Source organism: Melanotaenia boesemani, chromosome 8 (assembly GCF_017639745.1).
Source record: "Melanotaenia boesemani isolate fMelBoe1 chromosome 8, fMelBoe1.pri, whole genome shotgun sequence".
In the NCBI taxonomy this organism is placed as follows: domain Eukaryota; kingdom Metazoa; phylum Chordata; class Actinopteri; order Atheriniformes; family Melanotaeniidae; genus Melanotaenia; species Melanotaenia boesemani.
The window spans coordinates 16,032,052-16,057,047 of record NC_055689.1 but is presented as its reverse complement, the minus strand read 5'-3'; the positions used below and the strand labels follow the sequence as shown (position 1 = coordinate 16,057,047).

The window sequence follows — 24,996 nt, the reverse complement described above, 5'->3', positions numbered from 1 at the left end:
AACACACATTTCAAGTGTTCTGGGTCAGGGTGCATCTTCATTGGCTTTCATGAAACAAAAACAAGCCTCATCAAATATTACAGACATAAGTCATATTTTCCAAAAAGAGAGACTCTTGGGTGAAGGCTGTCTTTTAAAGATGTTTGCTTAGGCTTCTCAAGTGTGTGTGTGTAGGTGATGAGTAGGTGGTTGCAACGAAAGATACACATGGATCTCTATAGTTATAGCACATAGGGAGGAATATGACAGGAAGGAAGTTGAGGATGGACATGAATTTGGTTTGACCACACTCTTTACTAACTGTCTGTCTGTGTGTCCTTACTTGGTCACATTCTGTTTGACAGACTGTCTGGAAGGTCCTTACATTAACAGAGCAGACTGAAAGTCTACCAGATCTGAAAATTTAAGTAGGCAGGAGTTTCAAAATAACCAATTAGTGTGTTCCTGGAAACACCTGCCTTATGAACCAACCTGATGACTCTTTTCTGAAGTGTGCACAGTGGTCAGAGTGAGGATGTGTAGGTGTTCCATATAGTAGATCAAATATGGTAAAATAAGAGAGCAATATAGAATATGTAATGCTTTAAAATTCAAGAAATATTTGGCTTTACAGAGGATGACATTTTTACATATTGAAATTTAAACAATGAATGTGCAGTTCCCAGTAAATCTTGTAGTCGATAATCACCCCCAGATACTTTACTTTATACCCTTCTTCTAGCAAAGTCAAGAGAAATATAACGTCCCTGAAAGGCAACTTGAATGCACCACCCAGATTTGACTAATTTTCAAGCAGTATTTGAAAGCCCCATAACTGCAGGACACCCACGTGTTAAAACATGTTGCTCCGCCTTCTACAAAGCATCCACTTTCAGTGACACCGGGAGGATGTGTCTCTTTGTAAACAAATTCTTCTAAAAGCTTCTATTTTACACATGACTGAGCATAGTTTTCAACTGAGGTTAAAGTTGTTGTGTATGTATAAATGCAATAAGCTCACACATACTGTCCGGGGACTATTTGTTGCTCTCACAACACGTGGACTTATTCGGAGTGAAGTACCTGGGTAACATTTTACTGCTTGCGGAGGTGCTGAAGCTTAGAAGTTCGTAACTAACAAGTAAGTTATGTGATTTGGAGCTTATGTGGAAGTGACACTACAATCTTGTAACAGTTACACGGAATTTGGTCCCTTTGACTAGACTGAACCGTCTACGGAAAGCAGCACAGTTGTCTCTACATTGTTCCCCGCATGCGCAGTGCGCCATGGGCGTGGCTTGTTTCAATGAGTAGTGTTTGCAGTGAAGTGTCACAATATTCATACAAATAAAAAATGTATAAGCTTCCAATTTACACAAAATGTGGGGGAAACTATCAAATCATACCGAGAGTTACTGTATTTAGAAGATTTAGGGTATGTTGATTTAAAAATGATTAAATAATTATTGCAATAGTCATTTATGTAATTGTCACAGCTCTGCAGGATCGGTGATAGTCTTCTACCCCCTCTAAAATTGGCAACAAATTTTGGTGTTTAAAAAAAATTAAATGCATCAACCTGAAATATTATGCATAAATGAAAAATGATTCACCTGAAGCTGATATTAAATGTTTACATCTGTTCATCACAAACCTTTAAATGGAGAAAGTGACTATTGAATTTTGGCACCAAGTGACTCATAACTTAGTTTTTACATCTCAGACTGATTAGTAGAAAGCTTGTCACTGCATTGGAATAATAGCCGGCCTGTGATGCTTGCATTTGTACTTCTTAAAAGTACTGAAATTTTATGAGCTCTGTTACTCCAAAATAGATTTGGCAGCACAACCTGAGCCTGTTTGTTAAAGTTTTGTAGTGAAGGGATTCCTGCTAGTTAAGAACATCTAAAGGAAAATAAAAACATTAAATTTTTTTTTAAATTTAGATTTTTTTCATATCAACATGTTGCAGAAATTATGGACTACCTGCCAGACAACAACTCCAGATACAAAGAAGTCTCCTACTGGGATGAGCGATACAAGACAGAGCAGTGCTATGACTGGTTGGGAAGCTTTTCCAAAATCCAACACCTCCTGGAAAAATTAATCAAGAAAGAAGATTCTATACTGATACTGGGTTAGTAGCTTTCTTTTTCCCTCTGCATTTTGATTGACTGTCTGTTAATCCTTTCAACACTCAGGTATGTACAACAAGAGGAATAACACACAAACATTAGTGGTCTCACATCCTGAATACCACAAAAATCCTTGGTTTGAGTTTGTGTCAGTGTCTTTGTCACATGTCAGAACTTATTTCTTATCCCTCATTCCTGTCTCTGCTCCACTTTCTGCTGTCAAATAAAGACAGCGGACAATGGAGCGCCTGGCATATTTCATTATGACTGTCACATATCCTTAATATGGTTGTCCTTACTGTCAATATAATAACCATTAGTGTCATAAAATCTTCCAAGTTAGTCATTTGCATTGAATTATTCATATGTGCTGATGCAATAAAAGTTACCTGAATATAAAAAGAGTATTCATGCAGGTAACACCCAAATACATGCGTCAAAAACTTCAGAATAGATTTTTAATTTAGTGTTTGAAAATTTCTTAAAGTATTGTTTGTTTTAAGTGTATCTGCTCAGACATTAAAACACCCTTTAATTTAATGGACAAGACTTAAATAATCTAGCAAAGAAATGGCATTTAATGATTTAACACAGGTATTTGAGCTATTTTTTTTCTGCTACTGCTGTCATTTTCATAGAATCTGATGTCATGTTGGCATATTTTTGCTACATCATGACTAGATAGTAATGTACATTTGGAACTTTATAAACCATTGCCTTTAAAAGGCAAAGAAATTTCAGAGCATTAGCTATTTTAACTGTGGGCAGCATTGTATGTTTTGGAGGGTTAAGGAGTTAAGATTAAATTTGTGTTTACTTGCACATATTTGATGCTCTGATTCCTTAATAGTCAGCTGATAAGTAAACATGTGGACTAGATAAGTAGTATGAAAAAAGGGTTGTTCTGTTATTAGAAATCTGTACTTATTAATGAAGAATGTGAGCATGTATGTTCTTTAGTGGGGCAATAACACTTCTCATTTCCTACTATACTGTTTTTCAACATGAAATTTATCCAGATCTCTGGAGCATTTTGGCCAAAATAAATTGGCTTGAAACCTTAAAGTTGGTTTCTAACCAGAGGCAAAATATAGTGTGTTTACATATGCAAACTATAGCAACCAGTGCTGCTGTATTTCACATGTAGGTTAGAGAGGATGTGCAACATCCGTCCTTTATAATACATCCCTGATTTTCAACACTTCCCCTTAAAACTGGAGGAAATTTGGGCTGCTTACATGATAACACAAACGTTTTAAAACTGCCTAAATGAGTAGGTTTGAGAGCGGGAGCATTTTTTGTTCAAAAGACATCACAAATTTGTTTATCTGTAGAAGTATATGGAAATTTGTTTCTGTAAGGTATGAGCTACTAATAATATCTCTTTCTCCAGTCTGAAATGTCTAGGCTGTTTGAATAAGTATTCTGCAGTGATAATCAGTGATATTACAATTTCAGATTTGAGAGGAAAAATGTGGATGAAGTTATATATGTAAAACTGTGTTACTGTCCTCTGAGTGCTGACTCTCAGTAGTTGTCTTTTGCAGCCTGTGGTATAGATGTACTGTGCAAAGTCAGAGAAAAGTTGTTTTGCCATTCATACAGTTGAATCCTTTGGTTTAGGGTGTCATGACTGCAAATGCCCACAAGGTGTCACTGTTGCATTGAGCTCAAGCCAGCTCCCTTGAACACATCTTAATGTTCTTCCTCGCTACACAAACGTTTAAATTATGAACACAGCATTTGACTGCTGAACATAATGCAGAGTCGATCTTTAGTGAAATCTGAGTTGCACCAAATATGAAGCTTGTGGTTAGAAAGTCTGTACTGAATTGACTGGAGCTTAGCACATAATATTTTACTGATTTATTAATTACTTAAAGAATAATTATAATTTTTTGCCCAGCAAGTCAGCATGCACATATACATTTCAGTCATTCTTATTAATTTGATTCATTTAAGCACAATTGAAACATTTCTTTATCCTCTGAGGTTTTAGACGTTTACTGTGAAGCTGTCTTGCAGATTTTGGTTAATTAATGAGTTAAAAATGCTAAAATGACACACTATTCTTCTTTGGAAGCACTGAGGTTTGTCTGTTCCTCTATGATGCATGCTTTGCTCCTTCATGTTCAGTGGTGTTTGTGTGTATCAGTGTGTTTGTAAAATTGGGAATAATGGGGCTTTCTATAAGGCATCTATGTGCTCTGAGAAGGAGACTGATGGGCTTGTCAAAAGTTGGGCTGTCATTTCTCTTTGTGTTTTGATTCTGCTTTATTCCTTCAAGACTAAAGTCCAAAATACAGACAACTTTATTATGCCTGGGTGTCTTACAATTGAATTTCCATTTATGAGCTTATGATCTGTTTGGAATCAGTAAGTTAGCTCTAAAAGACGATGAGATGTAAGATAATATGCAGCCTCATTTTTCAGTGTGCGTCATGGGCACACCTACAGCAGAGGCGTGAGTGGGCTCAGAGACTCTGGAATCTGACATGTAGGATACTGTCTCTTGCTTCAGTCCTGCATTACACTGCACCAGGCAGCACCAAGGCTGACCACTTCATGCACTATGCTTTAGGAGAGCCTTTATATTGCTGTAGAGCACTCATCTTAAATGAGCAATCTTTTTCTCTCTCTTTTCACCCCAAATCGTGGCATCAGGCATTTTTCTACCAATTTATGTTTTTAACAACATACATGCACAGATGAAGAGCAGTAGAGGGAAGCAAAGGCACTGAAGAATCACATTTGGTGTAGAATTGAAGAGCTTTTCAAAACAAAAAATTCTTTTCAGACTCGGACACATTTAATCTGATTTGTTGAATCCTAAGATTCATGAAGAAAACTGTTAAGAAAAGTTATCATTAGTACCTGGGGATACGATTTTATAGAAACTGAGGAGGAGGAGGAGGAGGACGGGAGAAAAGAGAAACTGAAAAAGAGGTAAATGCAAATAAACAGGTTGGGGCCACTCAGCATGCTGAGATGGAGGTAATTTCCATTAAGATCATCATAAGAGCTCAGAGTTCTGCTTTCTGATGGCAGTGTTACCATGTCTCAGTCCACGGTTTGTTGCATGAACTGAAATACAGTAAACTGGTTTATTTCAATGTGTTGATGTATTTCACATAGTTTTACTCTTTGTCTGTACAGTTCCCTGTTACCGATTTCCTCCCTCAGCCTCACACACCCCACATTACTTTAATACTTCTTTTTTTTCAATCAATTAGATGCACACACTGATGCAGGGCTGAGCTGCCTACAGTATGTGGGATTCATGAAGAGGAACAGCGCTGGGTCAACAAAGTCTATTTATTCACGTCTAAGACGCAACCAATAAAAAAAGAAATATAAAAAAAAAATTAATTACTAAATAAATAAATAAATAAATAATGACAACAACAACAACAACAACAACAACAATAATAATAATAATAATAAGAATGAGTCTGTTCAAATCTGTTGCATTTATTTCTTAAGGCTCTATATGCATTTTTTCTTTTTCAGAGTAATATCAACTTAAAACACATTCTACAGGCAAACAACAGCCAAAAATAATTTTCTTATTTGAAAAGTCAAATGACCTGGAATAGCAATCGAAGAAATGGAAAAAAATTTAACTGCACTGATGAGCAATTTTACAGCCACCACAAAATTTGGTTCATATTCAACATGTTTTTTTCTCACTTACAACTTCCCTTAAAAACTTTGGTACCTAAAGGGTTAACAACTCTTCTACCTTTTGAAGCCTTTTTTTCTGTCCAGATGCTTGTATCTGTCGTGGTGCTTTGTTTTAAAGTATCTTCTTACGTTCTTCTACTTACAGACACTCAGCTTTGTCCTTTACATCTGAAACATTTTCTCTGTTTTCAAAGTCCACTTTTCATTTAGCCTTTTTTTTTTGGGGAGAGAGGTTGTTGACAAAGGTGAGCAACACTGTAAGGCTGCTGGAGAACGAGTGAGGTATGCACTGGCGGGCCATGGTTGACCACCAATGTAATGCAGTGCATTGTGGGACTTGTAGTGCGCTCCACCAGCTCTAATAGTGATTAGATATGATCATGTGGGCCAAAAATAATTCATTCACGGGCCGGATGTGGCCCACAGGCCTTGAGTTTGACACATGTGGACTAAAGGGATTAAAACACCTTTGTCCATCAACAAATGTTTACCTCAACAATATTCTATGTGTTCAATTAGAAATTGACTAGAATACCTAAAAGCAAGTGTTTGTAAGCCATAAAGGAGAACATAAAAAACATGTTCTTCCACATTCTGCCAGGACTGACTATGGAAAGACTGAAGGGACAAAACACACTGCTTTATTGCAAGAAATTTTGCCTCTAGAGGGCTTCTTTACCATTTTTATAACACAGTGTCACAGTATAGTAATGTTTTACTATATATTCGTAATCGAATTATGAGACTAGTGATGATGTACAGCCAGTCTTATCCTGACTCTTGTCTTATCTTATGCTCCGTCCCTTTCTCTCTTTCTTTTCCTCTCTTCCTCTGATAATATTCTCCTGTGCTTCTCTGATAAATCAGCCATAGTGCGTGTGTTTAAAACGGCCAGTGAGAGATTCAGTTCCTGGCATGTGATATGGTGCCATAAAGCCAAATGCGGCTATAAAGTGATGCTACATCATGGAAACAACAGGTAGGAAGTGTAGTTTCTTAACCTACGGACGCTGCAGTGCAACAATGGCTCCAGGAATGTGCATAATGAATGTTGGTGCACTGTCAAATGGAGCCAGAAATGCATCATTTTAAGATAAAAAATTTATATAGTGCTACTTTAAGCAAACTTTTTTTCCCGCCTTTTGGTTTTTCCTTTTTCTTAATGTAAGTAAAGCAAGCAGATTAAAATATTTGAATCTGTTATTGTTTTATTGAGATATGTTTGTTCACTCTGTTTTATTTTTTAGTTTGTACCATATGTGGTCGGTAGTTTCGCAGCTTTTACCTTTGCCGAAATTAAGAAAGATATTTTGTGCTAGATTCACATAAGGATGCATCCTCAAAATACCGTGTTGATCTCGAATCCCATATGATCAGCAAGGTGGTAGATTCATTCATAATAATGTATCTTGTTCAGATGTTCCTCTGCCCACCTGCACACCCACTTCAGTCCGGTTGTTTTTACTTTAAAATAACCCACAATACACAGACACGTAACTTTGAATGATAATTAGGATAGCCACAAAAATGAACTTGGGAGGATGAGTACTGTAGTGGGCTGGATTACAAAAGTCCTGTTATGAAATACGACTGCAGGAAACAAATAAAAAATTATGAGGGTGGGAATAGGCACATACGCATTTGCCTCATTACTTGACTTTGTGATTATTATTATTATGATTACATTCTGGTCTGGCTGAATGATAATCTAAAGCCCAGGAGTGGTGTGTGTTATAAGATTACGTCAAGCAGTCCCTGACCCTCCATCTGACCAGTATGTGAGTTCGCAACATTATCAAGCATTAGCAATGATCAGCTCGCACACGGCCCAGTTCCTGCCTGCCACAGAGCCACAGCTCCGTCTTTTATGGCCTGCCCTGGGCTGCTGCCAGTGATGTAATGACCCAGGTCTCCAAGCACTCAGTGCTCATGGCTTGTTCCCCAAGGCGAGATGATATAATGGCTCTTTCATCTTGCATTGAGTGTAGTCGAGATGCATGCGTCTTATCATCTCAAGAGTATCTATGTTCAGTACACCTAGCACTGAGTGCACGACAATCTCAACAAAAAGTACTGCGTATAAATGTCCACAGAGCAACTGAACTATGTGTGGGTGTGTTTAAGCATCAGTGCTGACAGTGTTAGGAATGAGAATCATTTCTTGGTTAATAGGGGAATAGATATGACCACACACATTGAAAAAAACTATGTACCATTTACATATTTTCAGTTAGACCTTTACAGTTTTGATTTTAAAAGTTAAATTCATTCTTAGCCATGAAAATTTACATGATATGAGAAGCTTTTTGGTGGAGCCCTCGCAGCTCGTTCAGGATGGTTCAGGATGAATTGTTTTGATGGAGTGCTTTTCAGCCACAATTTGTGATGCAGTAAGAATGAAAGCATCTTTGTTGGAGATTTGGTTGTACTGAAATACACTTCTGTTTTACTGTTTTTACAAAAAGATGCAAAACGATGGAACTGTGAAATATGGACCACGTAAATCAAGTAGAGCATAAACACACATTAATAATTTGATCCTGAATCTAAGTGTGCTGGTTTGGATTTGAGAGCTTTGATTTTTGTGCAATTGGACTGACGTGTGTTATGTGCATTTTAAAAATCAGTTTTTTGTCTAACACAATAAATAGTTGTTTTTAAGTGGGTTTGAGTTCAGATGCTTTTGTTTTTGTAATTTTGAAGTAAGATTATTAAGAGCATAGACAGGGGAAATTTTTTTTGTATAGGTCTAATATGCGAGTACTCCTGAAAGATGTTCTAACTTCCTACTTGCCGTTGTGCCCTGTTTACCCGACAACGCAGAGACAGTAAAACACAACAATTTTGTTGTGTTCTGGCCTCTTGTTTACACTGTAACAAAGTTTTGGGTGGATAAAACCACAAAGATTTGACAACGTCCTCCAGAGTCTTCACGTCATCTTGCACTTGTGCACTCAGACCCTGCTTAACCTGTAAAAAAAGCACAACAACAATGGCGGACTGTCCCTCCCTGGTTCCTCTAGGTTCCCAAGGATGATGTAAGTGATGTTTTTTGCAGTCAGCTGCTGTGATCAAGTGCCTTGACAAAAGACGGTATGCATTTATATTAAGAACTATATAATACCAGCAGTGTAACCTTTTCAAGTTTTCCCTCCATTGCACCTTTCTTATGCCTCCTTTGCCCCCCCTCCAAGCCTGTTTGTATTTGGTGTCAGAAATATTCACCTGTAGCTATATACTGTATATATCCTGAGCAGAGGTGTTTACAGTGTTGAGAGTTTTCTGAGCTGCACTTTTTCACAGGAAAGTCCAGCTAACTGTTGACGGTCTATTATGTTGACTTACAATTCTTTCAGGAATTGGCCTCCAACTTAAGTTATTATTACAGAAATTAAGCTGTTCCTGTTCTGAGTTGTTTTTGAGTCTCGTGTTTTGGTTTTAGGTCTTATTTTGTAGAGTCCAAGCCCGTGTTTGTTCTGTTTTCTTTACTTCGTTTTCACTACACACCAGGTCTTAATTTGCTGATTGCTCCACCTGCTTCCTGATTTTGTTAGTTCCCCTCATTGTTTAAATGCCCTTTGGTTTCGTCTAGATCATTGTCATTGCTTTGTCTTTCTTTCCTCATCTTTGTAGTTTTTCCTTTGTTGCCTGCTGTAGCAGCGCTTTTCATCATTTATCAATAAATCTTTGGTTCCTTCATCCACCTGCCTCCTGCCTCCTACAGCGTTTGGGTCCTGCCTTCACACCCTTGCTTCACTGTGATAAGATTTCCCTCAGCAAAAACAGACATCAACTGCGAAGACTACAGGACCTCTTCCTGGACTTTGAAAGGTTTATTCTGTTTGATACATTATAAAAATGATTTTGAACATTTCTTTTCAACCTCAGTAGAGAATTTTGAATCACAGGGAAAAAACACAACTAGCTAGATAGTGACTTTCAGTGCTTCTTTAGGAGTATAGCTGCTATTTGAAACATAAATAATACTGGAACAGTGAAAATAAAGAAACAAGAATATATATCTGAAAGTAAAACAGTTCCTGACACAGTCAGTTGCACGCACACTGAGTTGATAATGTTTGAACAGGGAAACTAATGATCAAAGAAAAGTTTAATAGTTTTTGGACAGGGTTTTTAGCATCCTTATAATGTAGTCACTCACTACAGTAACTGTGCATTTAGATTTACTTAAGTGTACAAAGCTGGTTGTTATCCAGCAAGTTTTTATGGCATGTTTTTACAGGCTGGCGATCCATAATTACAGTTAACTTTTTCTATTACCAAATAAATCTAACAAAGATGACTTTATCCTTGTTAGATTGGCAGGAATAACTCTTCTTGTGCATTACTTTCCCACTCGGTTACACCTCTTCTGCAACTGGCATGGAACAAAGGCAAAGCAACACAAACGGTAACACACAGATATGTAATGTTTTCATTTAATCTGTGAAGTGCGCTGATCTGTCATTATGGTTCAGACATCCTTGATGGTAAGTAACGATACTGAGGGATCTTTACAGTTAACTGATTGTGGTGTTTAATACCACAATGAATTGTGAAATCAAGTACTTGTGACATCCCTATTTGCTGTCAGGTTGTTTGCAGTCCACGTGCTAAATATTAAGCTGATCTCTGCTTTCCTAGTTGGCAGGCCCGGAAGGGCCCACTGGAGAACTGGGACAATTTCTAGTGACCTGGACCCAAAAGTGACCTGACCAGCCTGCTTGTCAAAAACAAACAACAACAAAAAAAAAAACAACAACAAAAAAAACTCATTCAGCCTGGCACTGATGCCTGTGCACATACAAAATAATTTGCGCTCCTCAGTTGTTATTAATAAAGGCGATTAGTCAAACTGACGGTAATATTTTTTTAATGATCAACATAAGCAAAGCGCGTGGAGGTGGAACAGCTGAGATGCAGAGAAACACGGTGGCAAGATGGAAGGGGGAAGACAGATGAGGAGGAGGCGGCAAGTGTCGGAAAATTTCCGATATTTTTAAAGCAGCAGCAAAATCATGAGAGTTCAATGCTTCATAAATGAGTGATGGAGGAGAGACGGCTGGTGTGTTATAAGCTGCAAACCTTTATCTGAACAACATGATGAGCACTAGTTGAGATTCTCCATGACCCTTTTTGTGTAGCTGTAGTAATGACCCTGGTACTACTTGTTGTCAAAACTTTATGATTTTGTTGAGTTTGCTGTGGTTTGTTGCTGTACTGTTAGAACTCTCACCAGCCCAAACATAAAAGCTACTGGTTATTCCAACCTTAGACATACTGGAGGGCGTATATGGGCTTTCTTAGTATCAAAGATAAAATATTGATTAATTTTATGTGCTTAAATTTTATGTGTTAAAGTGACAGTTGGGTATTTCAATACTGAGGCTGCTCGGCTAAACTAGTCTGTACACATAGACTTCTGGCCACATCTGTCCTTGTCAAACTCAAACAGCTGTAAACTGTGGTAATGAGGAACATTTATTAGTCTAGGTTGAAAGCTGATGAGGAAACTTCTTGACTTCATCAGATTGCCAGTGTGTTTATCCAGTATGACTTTTTCACTTTCTAATGTTAGGTGAATCACATCAGGTGAAGTTACTGTTGACCACTTCTTGTTTTTACTGTTGCAGTGAATATTGATGTTAACACATTATATTTATGGTAAACTGGCATCTTAATTATTTGCTGTGGTGGCCTGGGTGAGTATATGACTCCCAGCCTGACTTTTTGGCCAAGTCTGTCCCAGCTAGTTGGTACCATTGATCTGAGCCTGCTTTGAAAGTTACGGCTGGATCTAGACTTGCTGAAACCTCTAAAATCAAGACCGTGACTAATTTGGTCATAAACTGTGCATCATATGGAGTACCTGGGATGACCTGGCAACCTGTCCTGGGTGTACCGTGCCTCTCACCCTGTGGCAGTGGTGATAGATCCCACTGGGAAAGAACCATTATACAAATCCCCCACAAAAATGTTAATATGCCAAATACGAACAGCACTTAACTTCTTTGCCATGGGTGCCTTACTGTATTTAATTTTCCCACAAAAAAACTTATCAAACACAACCCTTGTGTTTAATAAACACAACCCTTGTGGTTGTGTTTATTAAGTTAACTTTAGGCACTATGTAAAATAACTATGTCTCAGTTTCCATGGCACACTCTTTTTTTCCCACAACTTCATACCATCCATGTTAAACTGGAGGATCATGTATTCAGCAGAGGGAAAATTTCAGTGACAGTCCTGACACATCTTGTTTTCCCCTACAGTGTTACAAATGCGCGCACACACACACACACACACACACACACAGACAAAATGCTGATGATATGGAAAGTCACTGGCAACACAGAGAGCATGGGGCAGAGTGAGAGAGGTTTGAAGGCTTAGCAGCTGTCAGATGATACAGCTGATATCAGATATACTTTTGCTCTTGGAGAGTTCTTATTTTATTTCTAAACTTGAGCTTCTGGAAGTTTCTATTATCTGTTTTTATGCATTTTATGCTTTTTTTTTGGGTTATTTCTTCTTTGTATTCCACATTTCTCCTTGCTTATCTAGAGTTTGTCATCAGTTTTTATCTTTTTCACTTTTCCTCCTCTGTATTTACTCCTTACACCCCTTCTCAAGTTTCACAGCCACAAGCAAATGCATTCAAGTACCTTCTCCCCTGACTGTGTGGTGTAGGCAGCTTTCTGGATAACAATATTTCAAGCTATCCCTTCTATGGATTGTTGCCTTTTCTTATAATTGTGACTTAAGAAGGATGCTTGATGATATGGTTTTGAATCAGATCAGTTTCCTCTGGTTTGTGTTAATATCAATTATTTCTGTTCAGTTCAGTATTCTTTCATCAATGATAAAGAAGAGTTTACATGTCTTGCATAGTAAGAGTAAGCAGCAACGACAGTGAAATACTAAGTCCTATGTCAGGAGGATGGTAATGCAGTGATACAAACAAAGGCAGCAGAGGTTGTTTTGTCTGCAGTGTCCTTTGCCCTCAACTAGAGGGAAATTACACACACATGCACACACCCTTAAGGATAAGCCTTTACTGTCCTTGCACCCAAAATTCTGCACACCACTGCATTATCTGATGGATATCAGCTGAAACATCTACAGCAGATACAAAACTGCGGCAGATTTGGGATGATGTGTGAATGGAGGATGGTTTGAATGAATGAATGGCTGTAGGCTTGAATGAATGAATAAAAGACATGGAGGCAGATGAGGTGCAGGAGAGTGTCACGTGAAGCAGATAGAATCTTTTACTCCCCATCCTCTCTCATTCCAGCTCCCTCCTCTTCCCTTCTTCTCTGCGTCTGCATTGGCTATTTTTGGTGTTCAGGGAGCCCTCACCATGCAGCAGTCAGTAAGTCAGTAGGGGCAACCCTCCTGCCAATCAGCCCTATTCTCCTCTTCCCTCCCTAACTCCATACTTTTTGCTGCTGTAAGGAGTGGTGCTGTTTATGAATGAGCCTAGCAGCCGCAGAATGTGAATGGACAATGAGAGGGAGTGAACAGATTTCTGGTATCAGAAAGATGCTGAATGAAAATCCTGTGGGTACGAACCACGAAGGTGGAGCATCGCTGGTGAAAGAACTGCAGAAATTGACATTTTTATTGGGGAGATGGGCGTGCTCCAGATGCTTTCCATTTTAGATGTCACTTTACGTGTGTTTGTGTGTGTCGGTTTATTATGTCCATACTCATTGGTATTCAGATCAGCGAAGATGCTGGGGAAGGTGGTCGCTTTGCCTTTGAGCCAATGGGAATCTCCTCTACCTTACCAACACACACACACCCACCCCTCTCTGCAAGCTGGTGCTCCGTGCTTTGAATAATAACGGGGTTACCCAGGCAACCAGGCAAGTATGATCGATGGGCCTGGCCCTGATAAACAGCGCACAGAGGGGGTGTGTTGGCGTGTGTTTGTGTGTCACAGGCTTTTTGATGTTGCAGTGGGAGTTTCTTTGTTCAGGCACAAGTAGAAAATGTCTTATTATCAAATTTTTTTCAACCTGTGATTGTGTGTGTGTGTGTGTGTGTGTGTGTGTGTATGTGTGTGTGTGTGTGTGTGTGTGGGCATGTAGATCACACAAAATGCCTTGGAGGTAGACTTGCTGTTTATATGTGGGTATGGAGTTTGTTTATATTTTTCTGAACTCAGTTTTTAATGGCACAAAATGCCCTTGGTGAGGTGTGTGTGGTCAGCCCTACAGTTCACCTGGGGGATGACGAATCACACATTACTCGGACTCATTCGCTTACAGTAATAACATGGCTGCAGGAAGAAAAGAGGCTGCACTGCTGTTACTCTCAGAGTGTAAATTATACAGCATAACAATGAATCTGACTACTTGATGTGATCAAATGGGTGATGCATAAAATTATGCTATTACAAGTACTGTTTTTGTGAGGCTAAACCAGTGTGTTGTAAAACATAAAGTGGGTTGCGGTTGTAAAGCAAATGTCTCTTCTTTTTTTTTTTTTGCTTTCTTTTTTTTTGGAAAGGTGATACAGCCCTAGTCAGAGTTATTGGGGTATTGGGGTCCTTCACTAATCTTTACTTGCAGAACCTTTAGCCAGGCCCATGCAGAGACCTCTAAAAGGGCAGGTGCTCAAAGTAGTGAGGCAGAAATCTTTTAACGTCACAGCTGTTACAGTTGCAATGAACTACATGTATGTAATACAAAGTACTATTATATACTGCAATACAGATCACTTTTATTATGACATGGACAGCACAATTACAAACCAGATGCAAATTAAAGAGGAGGAAAGGATGGGGAAGGTTATGACAGGGAAGAGTGAAAGAAAATTTTCAATTAAAAAAAAAATCTATTTAGAGAAACCCAATGTGTAACAGTTTTTAGTGTACTTTAATAAAGCCCCTAATGACAAATGAAGCAGCCTGTAGTTTTTTTGTTGAATGCGGGCATCTTTGCGCTGAATAATAAAATATTAAGACTAATAGTAGAAAATAAATGAATGAATGAAATGTAATAAACACCAGTGTTGGGCACATTATGGAAAGGCTTGTGGCAGGTAATCTATTATAAATTACTAATAACAATAATTGTTCTTATGAAAGGCCACAGGAAGCCTGCACACAACCCCCTACCATTTAGCAAAATCCACAGCTGCCATAGCCGGCTAGAAACTTCTTGCATCTGCTGCAAGTAATGCCACATTTGTGCTTATGCATTATTCTTAAAGTGTGCATGAAGGCAATTTTCACCTGTTTCCAAAGGATTAATGCAGGATTTATATCAAGACTCATTGCTGGCCAGTCAGTTGTATTAATTTGTGCTGTTGGATGTGTGATTATGATATCATTCTGTTTACTTGAAGCCAAGTTTCCCAAAACTAGGTAACACATTTCTGTATACAATGTTGATAGTCTTTTTCTTCAGTTCCTTTTGATACAACTAATGTATCTATTACCATAGACAGCAAAGCAGCAAGAACCTCCACAAGCTTTACTTTAAGTTGGTTTATCCTTTTTGTATGGCTGACTACATTCCCCAAAAAGATCTACTTTAGTTCCCTCTTCTTATAGAGCTATATCCGAGAATGGCTAACTTATCCATGAAAGTTTTTGATATTAGTCTTTCCTTTTTGTGTCTTTCTGTCATTAGTTGGCTGCTCTATGGATTAGGTTCAGTCTGCAGCATATGGTGCAGGCTTAAATTCAAACCCTATACGGTTCCATGCTTATGCTCTATATGATGTTTTTAAATAATCTACATTAACCTTCACAAACTTCACTTTCTGAATTTCCTGAAACAGGGTTCTCGAGATCTTTGGCAATAGTCTCGTAGTCTTTGGAATAGTTTATTTTGATGATGAAGGCTCTGATGTCGTTGTGGCAAGAAAAACTGGATAAAATCACATGATTCTGTTTTGTTAACTGATGTAATGTGTATATATAGCAGAAATAAGTCTTGTGTGTCTTGTTCATATTTTCAGGAAAAAAAAGCCTAAAAAGACATTCCCAAAGAAAATTAAGAACTGCTCCATATTGAAAAAGTCCCCGTGCATGTTCTTGGTGTTCTAGGGACATCTAAGGAATGTACTCTCTGTTTCCATAAATTTGGGTTACTATGCCTGAGTAAATTGCAATAAAACAGAGAAGAAATGTCAAATTTCTATCTTTGCCTGTCCCCACCCCCATTGGACAGAGCATAACACCATAATAAAATACTAAAATATCATTTTAGTATTGATTTGTGAACATTAGGGTCTAAGCTATCTAAAGTCTAACAGTAGAGAATAAAAAACCATTGTTCTGTTTTTATTTTATTTTTTTAGATGAATGTCTATTTTTTAAGGCCTTTATAAGTGATGAGGCCTTAAAGGGTTAAGAAGCTGATTTAATTTAATCAAATGTTCCCTAGTTTATCACATCAAGTTATTTTACCACACAAAGTTTATTTAGTTTATTACTATGACTGCATACTGGTTGCACAGTTTAAGTGGCTGTGAGTCTCTGAGTATTAACATTTAGTGAAGAAACAATTTCCTTTATTACAAGAGCTGGTAACCTACATATCAAATTTAGTGGTTGTGATTAATACAAAGAAACAAAGACAAGCTAAAATCTTTGTGGCATGTCTGGCTGTGAAGATTAGTATTGGGATTCTACTTCTACTTGAGGTATCAGAAATTATGACCAGGACTGTATGAAAAGATGTAAAACGAGGACAATTGGATTACATTTGAAATTTTAACAGCACAGATGCTTTCTGGAAACAATGGCCTAAATAAGCAGATAATCCACTAAACACACAGTCTGATGTTAATTTAATTAGTTGGATAAAATGCAGTTAAGTCTCATCCGCTCAAGGTCAGTAGGCTTACCGGAGTAATGGTTGCACTGATGGAAAGGAAAGGAAGGTTTATGGAAATATAGATGGTGTTAAAGAAGATAACTGTAGGTATAACATAGCAGTCCATTCTATTTTGTTGGTTATAATCATTACGCAACAGTACTAAAACAGTAAAAATTGCAGTGTCAACCACACACAGCAGTCTTATTTCAGTGTGTACAAATATATTTGTTGAAATCCCAGTGAATGGTGCTGTATATGTGATACACTGAAACATGGAATTTGTCCTCTTTCCCAAATAACCAAATACTCTGTAATGACTCTTCCATAAAAAGTCATAAATGTGATATCACTGTAACTAAACAGCTTTTTTATTTGTTGGCTTTATGATATAAGCACCATATTTTAATAAAACTGGACAAATAGTTGTGACTTTTCATAAAACTCGCTCTTTCTCTGCAATGCTCACTTTCTCTCCTCAGTGTCCCCTTTCTGCTCACCCCTACCCCAGTGAAGAGGAATGAATAGGGGTAAAGACAGGCTGCTGAGAGGCGAATGTGCCGCCAGAGTCACTTCTCAAGAGATGATGTGTCATCCTGGATCCTGCTGTGCTTTGTTCACAAAGACATCATGTCAGCCTGAGAGAAGGGTCATCTCGGTGCCGTCAATGCCAAACAAACACGCTTCTCTCGCTGTGACAGTCGCTCTATGTTGCAGCACAGAAAGTCGCATCTCTCTGACCTAGCACACTTAAACCAGTGATTCCAGGGACGAGCTCTGTCTGGAAAAATCTACATGCAAGATTAAAAAATGGCTTTGAGGGAATCACTTGATTTCATGGGATTAACAAATGGCAAAATTAAACTTACAGATGGACAAGGGACAGGAACATCTGAGCTCATGTGGCCCTTCCCTTCACCCAAAGTAACATAGCACTAAATACATTTCTAATGTTTAAACATTAGAAATATTATCTCATCTTTACTCACATGATGCTGTAAATAGAGAACATATTTTTAAAACAAGACCAAGTCCTTAATGGATTGTTTATTTTCTGCATTTAGAATTAATTGCTTAGCTGTATTCAGATGTTGTCATGGGAGCATGTCTATGTTGCACAACAAAGCAGTCACAGCTGTGTGCAGCAGCTCCAACCCATGAAAGGGTGTATCAAACAGCCTCTGCAGTGACAGTATTATACACCTTTTTGCAGTTAGTGGTAAGCTTTGGGGCAGGCTCATATCTAAAACACACATAAATGAGCAAATATGCTCACACACATTTAATTACACGGTTTGCAAATGCATGTAAACATCTACCTAGATGGAGTAGAACTATATTTTATTTTTATTTAATTTATGATTACTATTATCATTATTTGTTTAAAAATGTAAATGAGCTACAGATTTGTGTCTTCACTTTTTTTTGGCTGACTGAGAGAAGGCTGGGTGCTGTCTGTGAGAGTCTCAGTGGCGTCATTACTCTGTCATCACATAGCTCAGAGCAGGGAAACCCCCATCAGCTAGGTGATAGTGCTGTGTGTGCGTCATTGGTGTTCCACTACATTTAGTTATCACCAGTGACGCACTGTCACTGCAAACCTTATATAGTTATACACTTCCGTCAGCTGTAGGTGAGGGTGGTGCCTTGTATTTTGGAGTCTGCATGGATTTACAAAACAAAGATACTATACAGGTACAGACTATGTGTTGCATCTGTCACTGAGCTGTTTAGATGTCTGCTGTGCATTGCCTTGTAGGAAATTCCAAACTCATTTCCATATTCTGTTATTGAAGAATAGGCGGCAAAACTGAAGATTTAAATATATATGTGTTTTTATTTTAAATAGATTTTGAATAGACTTTCTTCATGCCTTTCATCCATGGAGAAAGGCTTTCTTCATCTCTTCAAAATCAGCAACCACAGGCTCTCAAATGTTGTTCAAAGCATGAACATTTACTTTTCTTATCTGTAAATCTCTAGTATGAGAAGGACTCACAACTTCCTGGTAGGATTTGCTGGCTAGCCAAGTGGTGGAGTACTTGGATGCATATGATGGAGGTTTGTCCTGCATAAAGATCATGTCCTTCCAGAAAGTTGTAGATTTCGCCCTCTCTTACTGATTAAAGATTATTTAAGAATCTGGCAGCACGTTTGGACATTTTCAGTCCATCAGGTTTAAACTAGCTTGTTCTAAAGAAAATATATAATGCCCTTAATTTCGGACATTCATAGTGATTAATCTTTTCTGCATAATCTTGTAGCAAGTCACGCAATGAGCTGACCCAGTTTTATACAGGCTGTTTTTAATGTATAGGAGACACTTTACAGATGTTACATGTTTGTTTTTGTAATTATGGAACTGCTGTTGCGGTACTGTACTGTAAACATAATTTATCGACAAATCAAAACCTTTAGATTTCTGTCATTCAACTCTGAAAACAAATTAATTAATAAAAAATAAAAGGGAACAAGATCTCAGATTTTCTAGTCAAGATATAAAATATTGTCCCAAGAACTTACAGCTGATTATTATCTTATTGCTTTCTTAACCCTTTAACTCCTGCACCTAATTTGCTGAATAATGACATAGCCATGAGGAAATTAGCATATTTCTGGCTGGCGGTTGATGTCCCTGGCCTCTTGGGGCATGTGCTCCTTGGCCGTGGGGCCCTCTGGCTGGGGGCTTCCTCTGCAGCTTTCGGGAGCAAATGCATGGTTGACACTGTGGTGGGCTGGCTGGGTGTTCTGGGGTGGCAGCTGGTCTCCGGGGTCTTTGGGGTCCCCTGGTCTGCCTCTGGGCTTTGCAGTGACCTGGTTGCATTTGCACGATCACTATTTATGCCTGTTATTTTGCCCCCACATTTATTAACCTGCATGTTGATACAGTCAGTGTGTTGTGACCAACAACTACAGTTATCTTCATGTTTTTTCTTTGTGTTTCTAAGGATTTTGTTGTTGTGATTTATAATCATTATTTTACAGCTTGTTTGTCTTTTTGACAGTGCTCCCAATTGTTAGCTTTGTTTTCTTGCAGATGTTGCAACTACTTTGTTTTCTTACAGGTGTAGCAGCTGGTTGTCTGGTTTTTCCTGTGTAGATTCTGTCTAGTCCATCCTTGTCTCTTTTTTCCTTCTTTTTTTTTTGCTTTCTGTTTGACTTCTGTTTACTCTCCCCTTTCTTTTACCCCCATCCCTCTTGTGAGGTAAGAAGAGGCTGCTGCTACCAACTGCAAGTAGAAATGAGCGCTTTAAATAATCGCGGTGGACAGCATCTCTGGGGAAACTTGAGGGTTTCAGATAATCAACAACCTCACATAAACAAGGTACGGTCACCGATAACTGCTAAAAAGCAGCATAACAGAGGACAGAGACTGATGGGTCAAAGACAGAGGACGGTATCTGAGCCCTAACTGTTATCACCTTATCTACAGAGAAATTTAAAAAAACTTTTACATGATTCTATTGAGGGATCAATGCCAACAGTCTGAGGAACATTAAGAGCACCATCTATAGTTTTAAATAAAACCCAAGGCTTATGGCAGTTTGACAGAATATTAGATAAATATTTCCTTTTTGCATCTTTCGCAGTTATCTGATATCGATGCCAGCAGTCCTTTAAAATTTGGAACAACACCTGGAGTTTGTCCTTCCAATTTCATTCAGCTTTTCTGCACAGCGCGAGTTGTTTCATCCACCCACGGCTCAGCTTTAGTTTGAGGGAGTCTGGGTTTTAATGGAGCCACAGCATCTAAAACTGTCTGACAGGTGGAGTGAAACCAAGACCTCCGTATCATGACTCTCAGGAACAACATAGGCTGTATTGAAAAGGGTCAAGAACTGACCAGCAGTGGAAGGGTTAAACATACATGATGACCTGGAACAGGTTATCAAGTAAAGCGATGTCAAATATCACAAGTGTATGATCTGAAAACGCTGCACCACAGATCCTACATTAAAATCCCCAATAATAAGGACTTGATCATATTTAGACATAATTTCAGTCAAGAGTTCAGCAAATTTATTTAAAAAGTCATAATTGTACTTACAGATGACTGCACATAGTACAGGACAAGAGGGACCCAGTTTAAAGACATGAAATTCAAAGCTTGAGAAGGATAATTGAGGAACTTGCTTGCATTTGTAGACGCTCCTCTACAGTCGCTGTTCCTCCTCCTCGACCAGAGATCCGCAGAGAGTTTAAAAAAAGGCAGAAAGGCAGTGTGTCCGATGTGGAGCTTCCAACTGAGTTTATTGTTTAATGTCTCACACAGGATCAGCTGAAAAGCTGGCAACAAGTTTTTCAACCCCAATTGATGAAATGAGTAGCTTCTAAATTCTTAAGCAACCATGCCGAAAGACACATCCTGTGGTTGTGGAAAAGATTTTAGTCTGTTTATGAAGGGTGAAATCATTGGCATGCATCAAGCAGAGTAAACATCCAAGTAAACATTGCAGAAACTACTAAAACTGGGTTAAGAACTGTCCAACGCATTTATAAAAACTGGAAGGATAGTGGGGAAGAAATGTGGTTGAGTAAAAAATGTGGTCTTAAAAAATCCTGAAAATTCTTGATCGGTGAACACTTCTGTGAAGTAAAACAACAGTAGAACTCAGGACTATGTTAAATAGTAAAAGTAAGAGCATTTCCACATGAAGTGTGCAAAGGGAACTCAAGGGGCTGGGACTGAACAGCTGTGTAGCCATGTGTGTGACCTTTTCTTTTGGTGGCATCTTTTCTTTGGCCAGGCAGTGTGTTAAATAATTTAGGACCCATACTGACCCCTGGGAAACCCTACAAGTGATCTTCATACACTCAGACATGTAATCACCCTTTTCTACAAACTGTTGTCTCTCAAATAGATAACGGGTAATCCGGTCCTGTGCCACTTCTCTATTGCCATACAGTTGCAGTTTGTTACATGATTTATTTTATCAAAAGCTGTTTTCAAACATCTGTAACTCAGTTCTGGTAACACTAACAACAAAAAGAATGGAAAAAATGTTTTATTCACATCTAAAAGAAACAAAATCAAGCATTTACGTGTAGTTTCTGGAACAGCTCCCAACTGACATGCCATGGATAGACATTTTATGCAAAATATCCCAGAATTGAAAGTTGTTTTAAGCAAGGAAAAATCAAAAGCAATAGTTCCTGCTAATCACTTCAAGGTACTTTGACTGCAGAATAATTTAAACTATAAGTTGGTACAGGTAAAGATGAGGGAAGCTGGATAATTTAACTTTGAACAGGTATGGTGATGTAACAGTATACTACTGAATATATCTGAATGGCGCTAAAGCAGCATGGTTGGAATTTTTCATTCTTAGTCATTCAAACATGCTTTTTAGCTCAAGATAGTCTGTACTTGCCTTCCAGTCTTCTTTTACATCTTGCACTGTCTTTTCTTTAGTTTTTTTTCCAACTCTTTAGACCAATACAAAATGTTTGTCTCTGCAGTGATCTCTTATTAATAATTTAATGGTTTCAAGAGCAATGCATTAATGTGTGAGATTTTATGCTATGATGACTTTGTAGTAGTAGATATGTCTGTTACCTGAACCTTACATTGTAATATCTTATGTCTTCCGATTCTCTTCTTGACCTCTGTAAAAACATTACTGCAACTAAGTAGTTAAATACTGTTTTCTCTTGTGTTTTTGTGTGTGCTGTGTTGTGAGTCCAAAAGGCTTTTGATTTAAAGAGTGCTGGCTTTGTGGGAGGCGGTCCCCAGCAGTCTTACATAATGCCGTTTGTAATTCTGCAGACACAGACTCCTGCACCACCACCTCTGCATTTTAAAGTCAACTTTCATGTCTGTCTGTTTCTTTTAGCCTGTGGGTATGGCTCTCTCCATCGGCAAAATTATGTGCATACATGTGTCTCCTAATGCTTCTATGTTTTTATGTGTCTCTTAGTGGGCAAATTTACTCCCTAAGTTTCTGTTTATGATTTGCTGATTCTCTGTATGTTTCCAACTGCTAAATACCATGGATAAGAGTTAGTTGTAGCTCGCTCATGATAATCTTATGTAAATTTCCGTTTGCCTTTGTGTTCTCCCTTGTCTCAAATCACACACACACGCACACACACACACACACACACACACACACACACACACACACACGCACATACACACACACACACACACACACACACACACACACACTTATCTACTCTTACACGCACAAGAGATGTACGGTTCTAAGTAAAAGATAATCAGTTTTATTTACTTATAAACAAGATTACAGAATCCACTATGTTTTCAGGGAAACTAGTTTAGCATTGTAGGTGCATCTACAGATGGACAGCTAATTTTTTTTTTCTTGGTAATTTTACATGTTCCCAGTTGCTCTACAGAGTTAGTTTTTAGTGAGCCTTCAGATAATTTTCTTGGTGCGACAGTTTCTTCCATCAAAGCAGTGTTTTCTTCAGTTTTTCTCTCTTCCAATGTTCTTTGCAGGTTTCTGTTACCACTGACAATTCACCTTATTATTCAACAAAAAAACATAATTCACCAGCCATTGGGTGTCAAACAGTTTATGTTCATTAGTTTTATAGTTACACATGTTGCAGAACTTTGATACAAATCAACTCAGCCCTGTTATATTAATGCTGTTTAAAGACTTAACATTTGCTCTAACATTACCATAGTGATGCCATTTGACACTCTTTACTATAAAATAGTGCAAAATATCAAATACATTAGTGCAGAAGTCTAGAAGGCTGCGTCCGACAGATGGTTTGAATGGGAGGATAACTTGGAACTCTTTATTTGGCCTGTGTGCATGCAACAGTATATCCAAAATATCTTATATATATGTATATATATATATAATCAGGGCTGCAACTCTCAGCAGAGATAACAAGAGAAGAAAATGTCTTACTCTGTAGTTTTTTTCCCCTCTTTGCGCATATGCATTGTACAACTCTCAGCAGAGATGGGATTAGAAGACAATGTGTCACTCTGTATTTTTTTTTTTTTTTTGCTGACAATAGTCGACGGCTAAATTCGTTGTCGACTATTTTTATTGTCGACTAATCATTGCAGCCCTAATAGATATGTGTATATATGTGTACATATACATATATATATATATATACACACACACACACACACATATATATATACATATAGATATATATATTTAAACTCTTCCCTCACCAAACTTCCCATCTCCCTGGGTAGGCTGGGTGGCTAGTTGTGTGTCTCAAGCTTGGGTAATATACCAGAGTCATGGGAGCTCGGGGGTCCGAAGCAGTATCTTAGCTGTTCCTAGGACCGGATTCTTCTGAATGGAGATGTCCAATATTTCTCCTGGTGTCTATTGGAAACACTTCTTCAGTGTGGGGAACACGGCCCCCAGTGCTTCAATGACCACCGGTACTACTTTTGCCTTAGCCTTCCAGGCTTTCTCCAGCTCTTCCTTGAGTTCTTGGTGTTTCTCCAGTTTCTTGTGTTCCTTTTTCCTAATATTTCATTCGCTGGGGATAGCTACATTGATCACTAGGGCTTTCCTGCTTTTGCTGCTTGTCCATGATCACAATGTCCAGTTGGTTGGCAACCACCATTTTTATCTGGAAGTCCCACAGGAACTTAGCCCTCTCATTCTACACCACATTGGGAGGTGTTTCCCATTGTGACCTAGAGGTCTCCAGTCTATATTCTGCACAAATGTTTCTTTACACTACTTGGTTATGGAATTTCATGTATTCTTTGCCAACCAGTATCTTGCACCCTGCTGTGAGGTGCTGGATTGTTTCAGTGGCCTCTCTGCACATCCTGCACCTGTGTCCTGCCTGGTGTGGTAGATCTGGGCCCCAATTGCCCTGGTAGTCAAGGTTTGCTCCTGTGTTACCATGATTAGCGCCTCTGTACTATCCTTCAGTCCAGTCCTCTCTAGCCATTGATAGGACTTGTTCATATCTGTCACTTCAGCTATCCATCAGTGGTACATCCCATGCAGGGGCTTGTCCTCCAATGATGGTTCTTCCATTTTAGTCTCCTCCAGGTTCCATTGCATGAGGCATTCACTCAGCACTTTATCCTTTAGGGCCATCTTCCTGATGCATTCATGTTTGCGCTTAGTGTAAAGCCTCTGGACACTGGATTTGGAGTTGAACCCTTCATGGGTGGTGAACAGCTTTCATGTTTTAACACCTATGGTCTAAACTTCCTTCTTTGGCCAGCTTATTACCCCAGCAGGGTATCTGATCACTGGCAGGGCATAGCTGTTAATTGTCCGGATCTTGTTCTTTACATTAAGCCGATTTCTCAGGACTTGTTTTACTCGTTGCAGATATTTGGCTGTGGCAGCTTTTCTTGTGGCTTTTTTGTAGTTTGCCATGTGCTTGTGGTATGC

The 24,996-nt window shown here is 38.5% G+C and overlaps 1 protein-coding gene across 1 annotated transcript in view; it reads left to right on the top strand.

Moving 5' to 3' along the window:
• Positions 1-883: 883 nt before the first annotated feature.
• Positions 884-24,996, top strand: part of ece2a (endothelin converting enzyme 2a) — a 103,606-nt gene continuing 79,493 nt past the window's right edge. The window contains exons 1-2 of the mRNA XM_041991448.1: positions 884-1,120; positions 1,952-2,116. Of these exons, the coding sequence (XP_041847382.1) occupies positions 1,957-2,116 (160 nt within the window). The 5' untranslated portion in view covers positions 884-1,120; positions 1,952-1,956. The remainder of the gene's footprint in view (positions 1,121-1,951; positions 2,117-24,996) is intronic.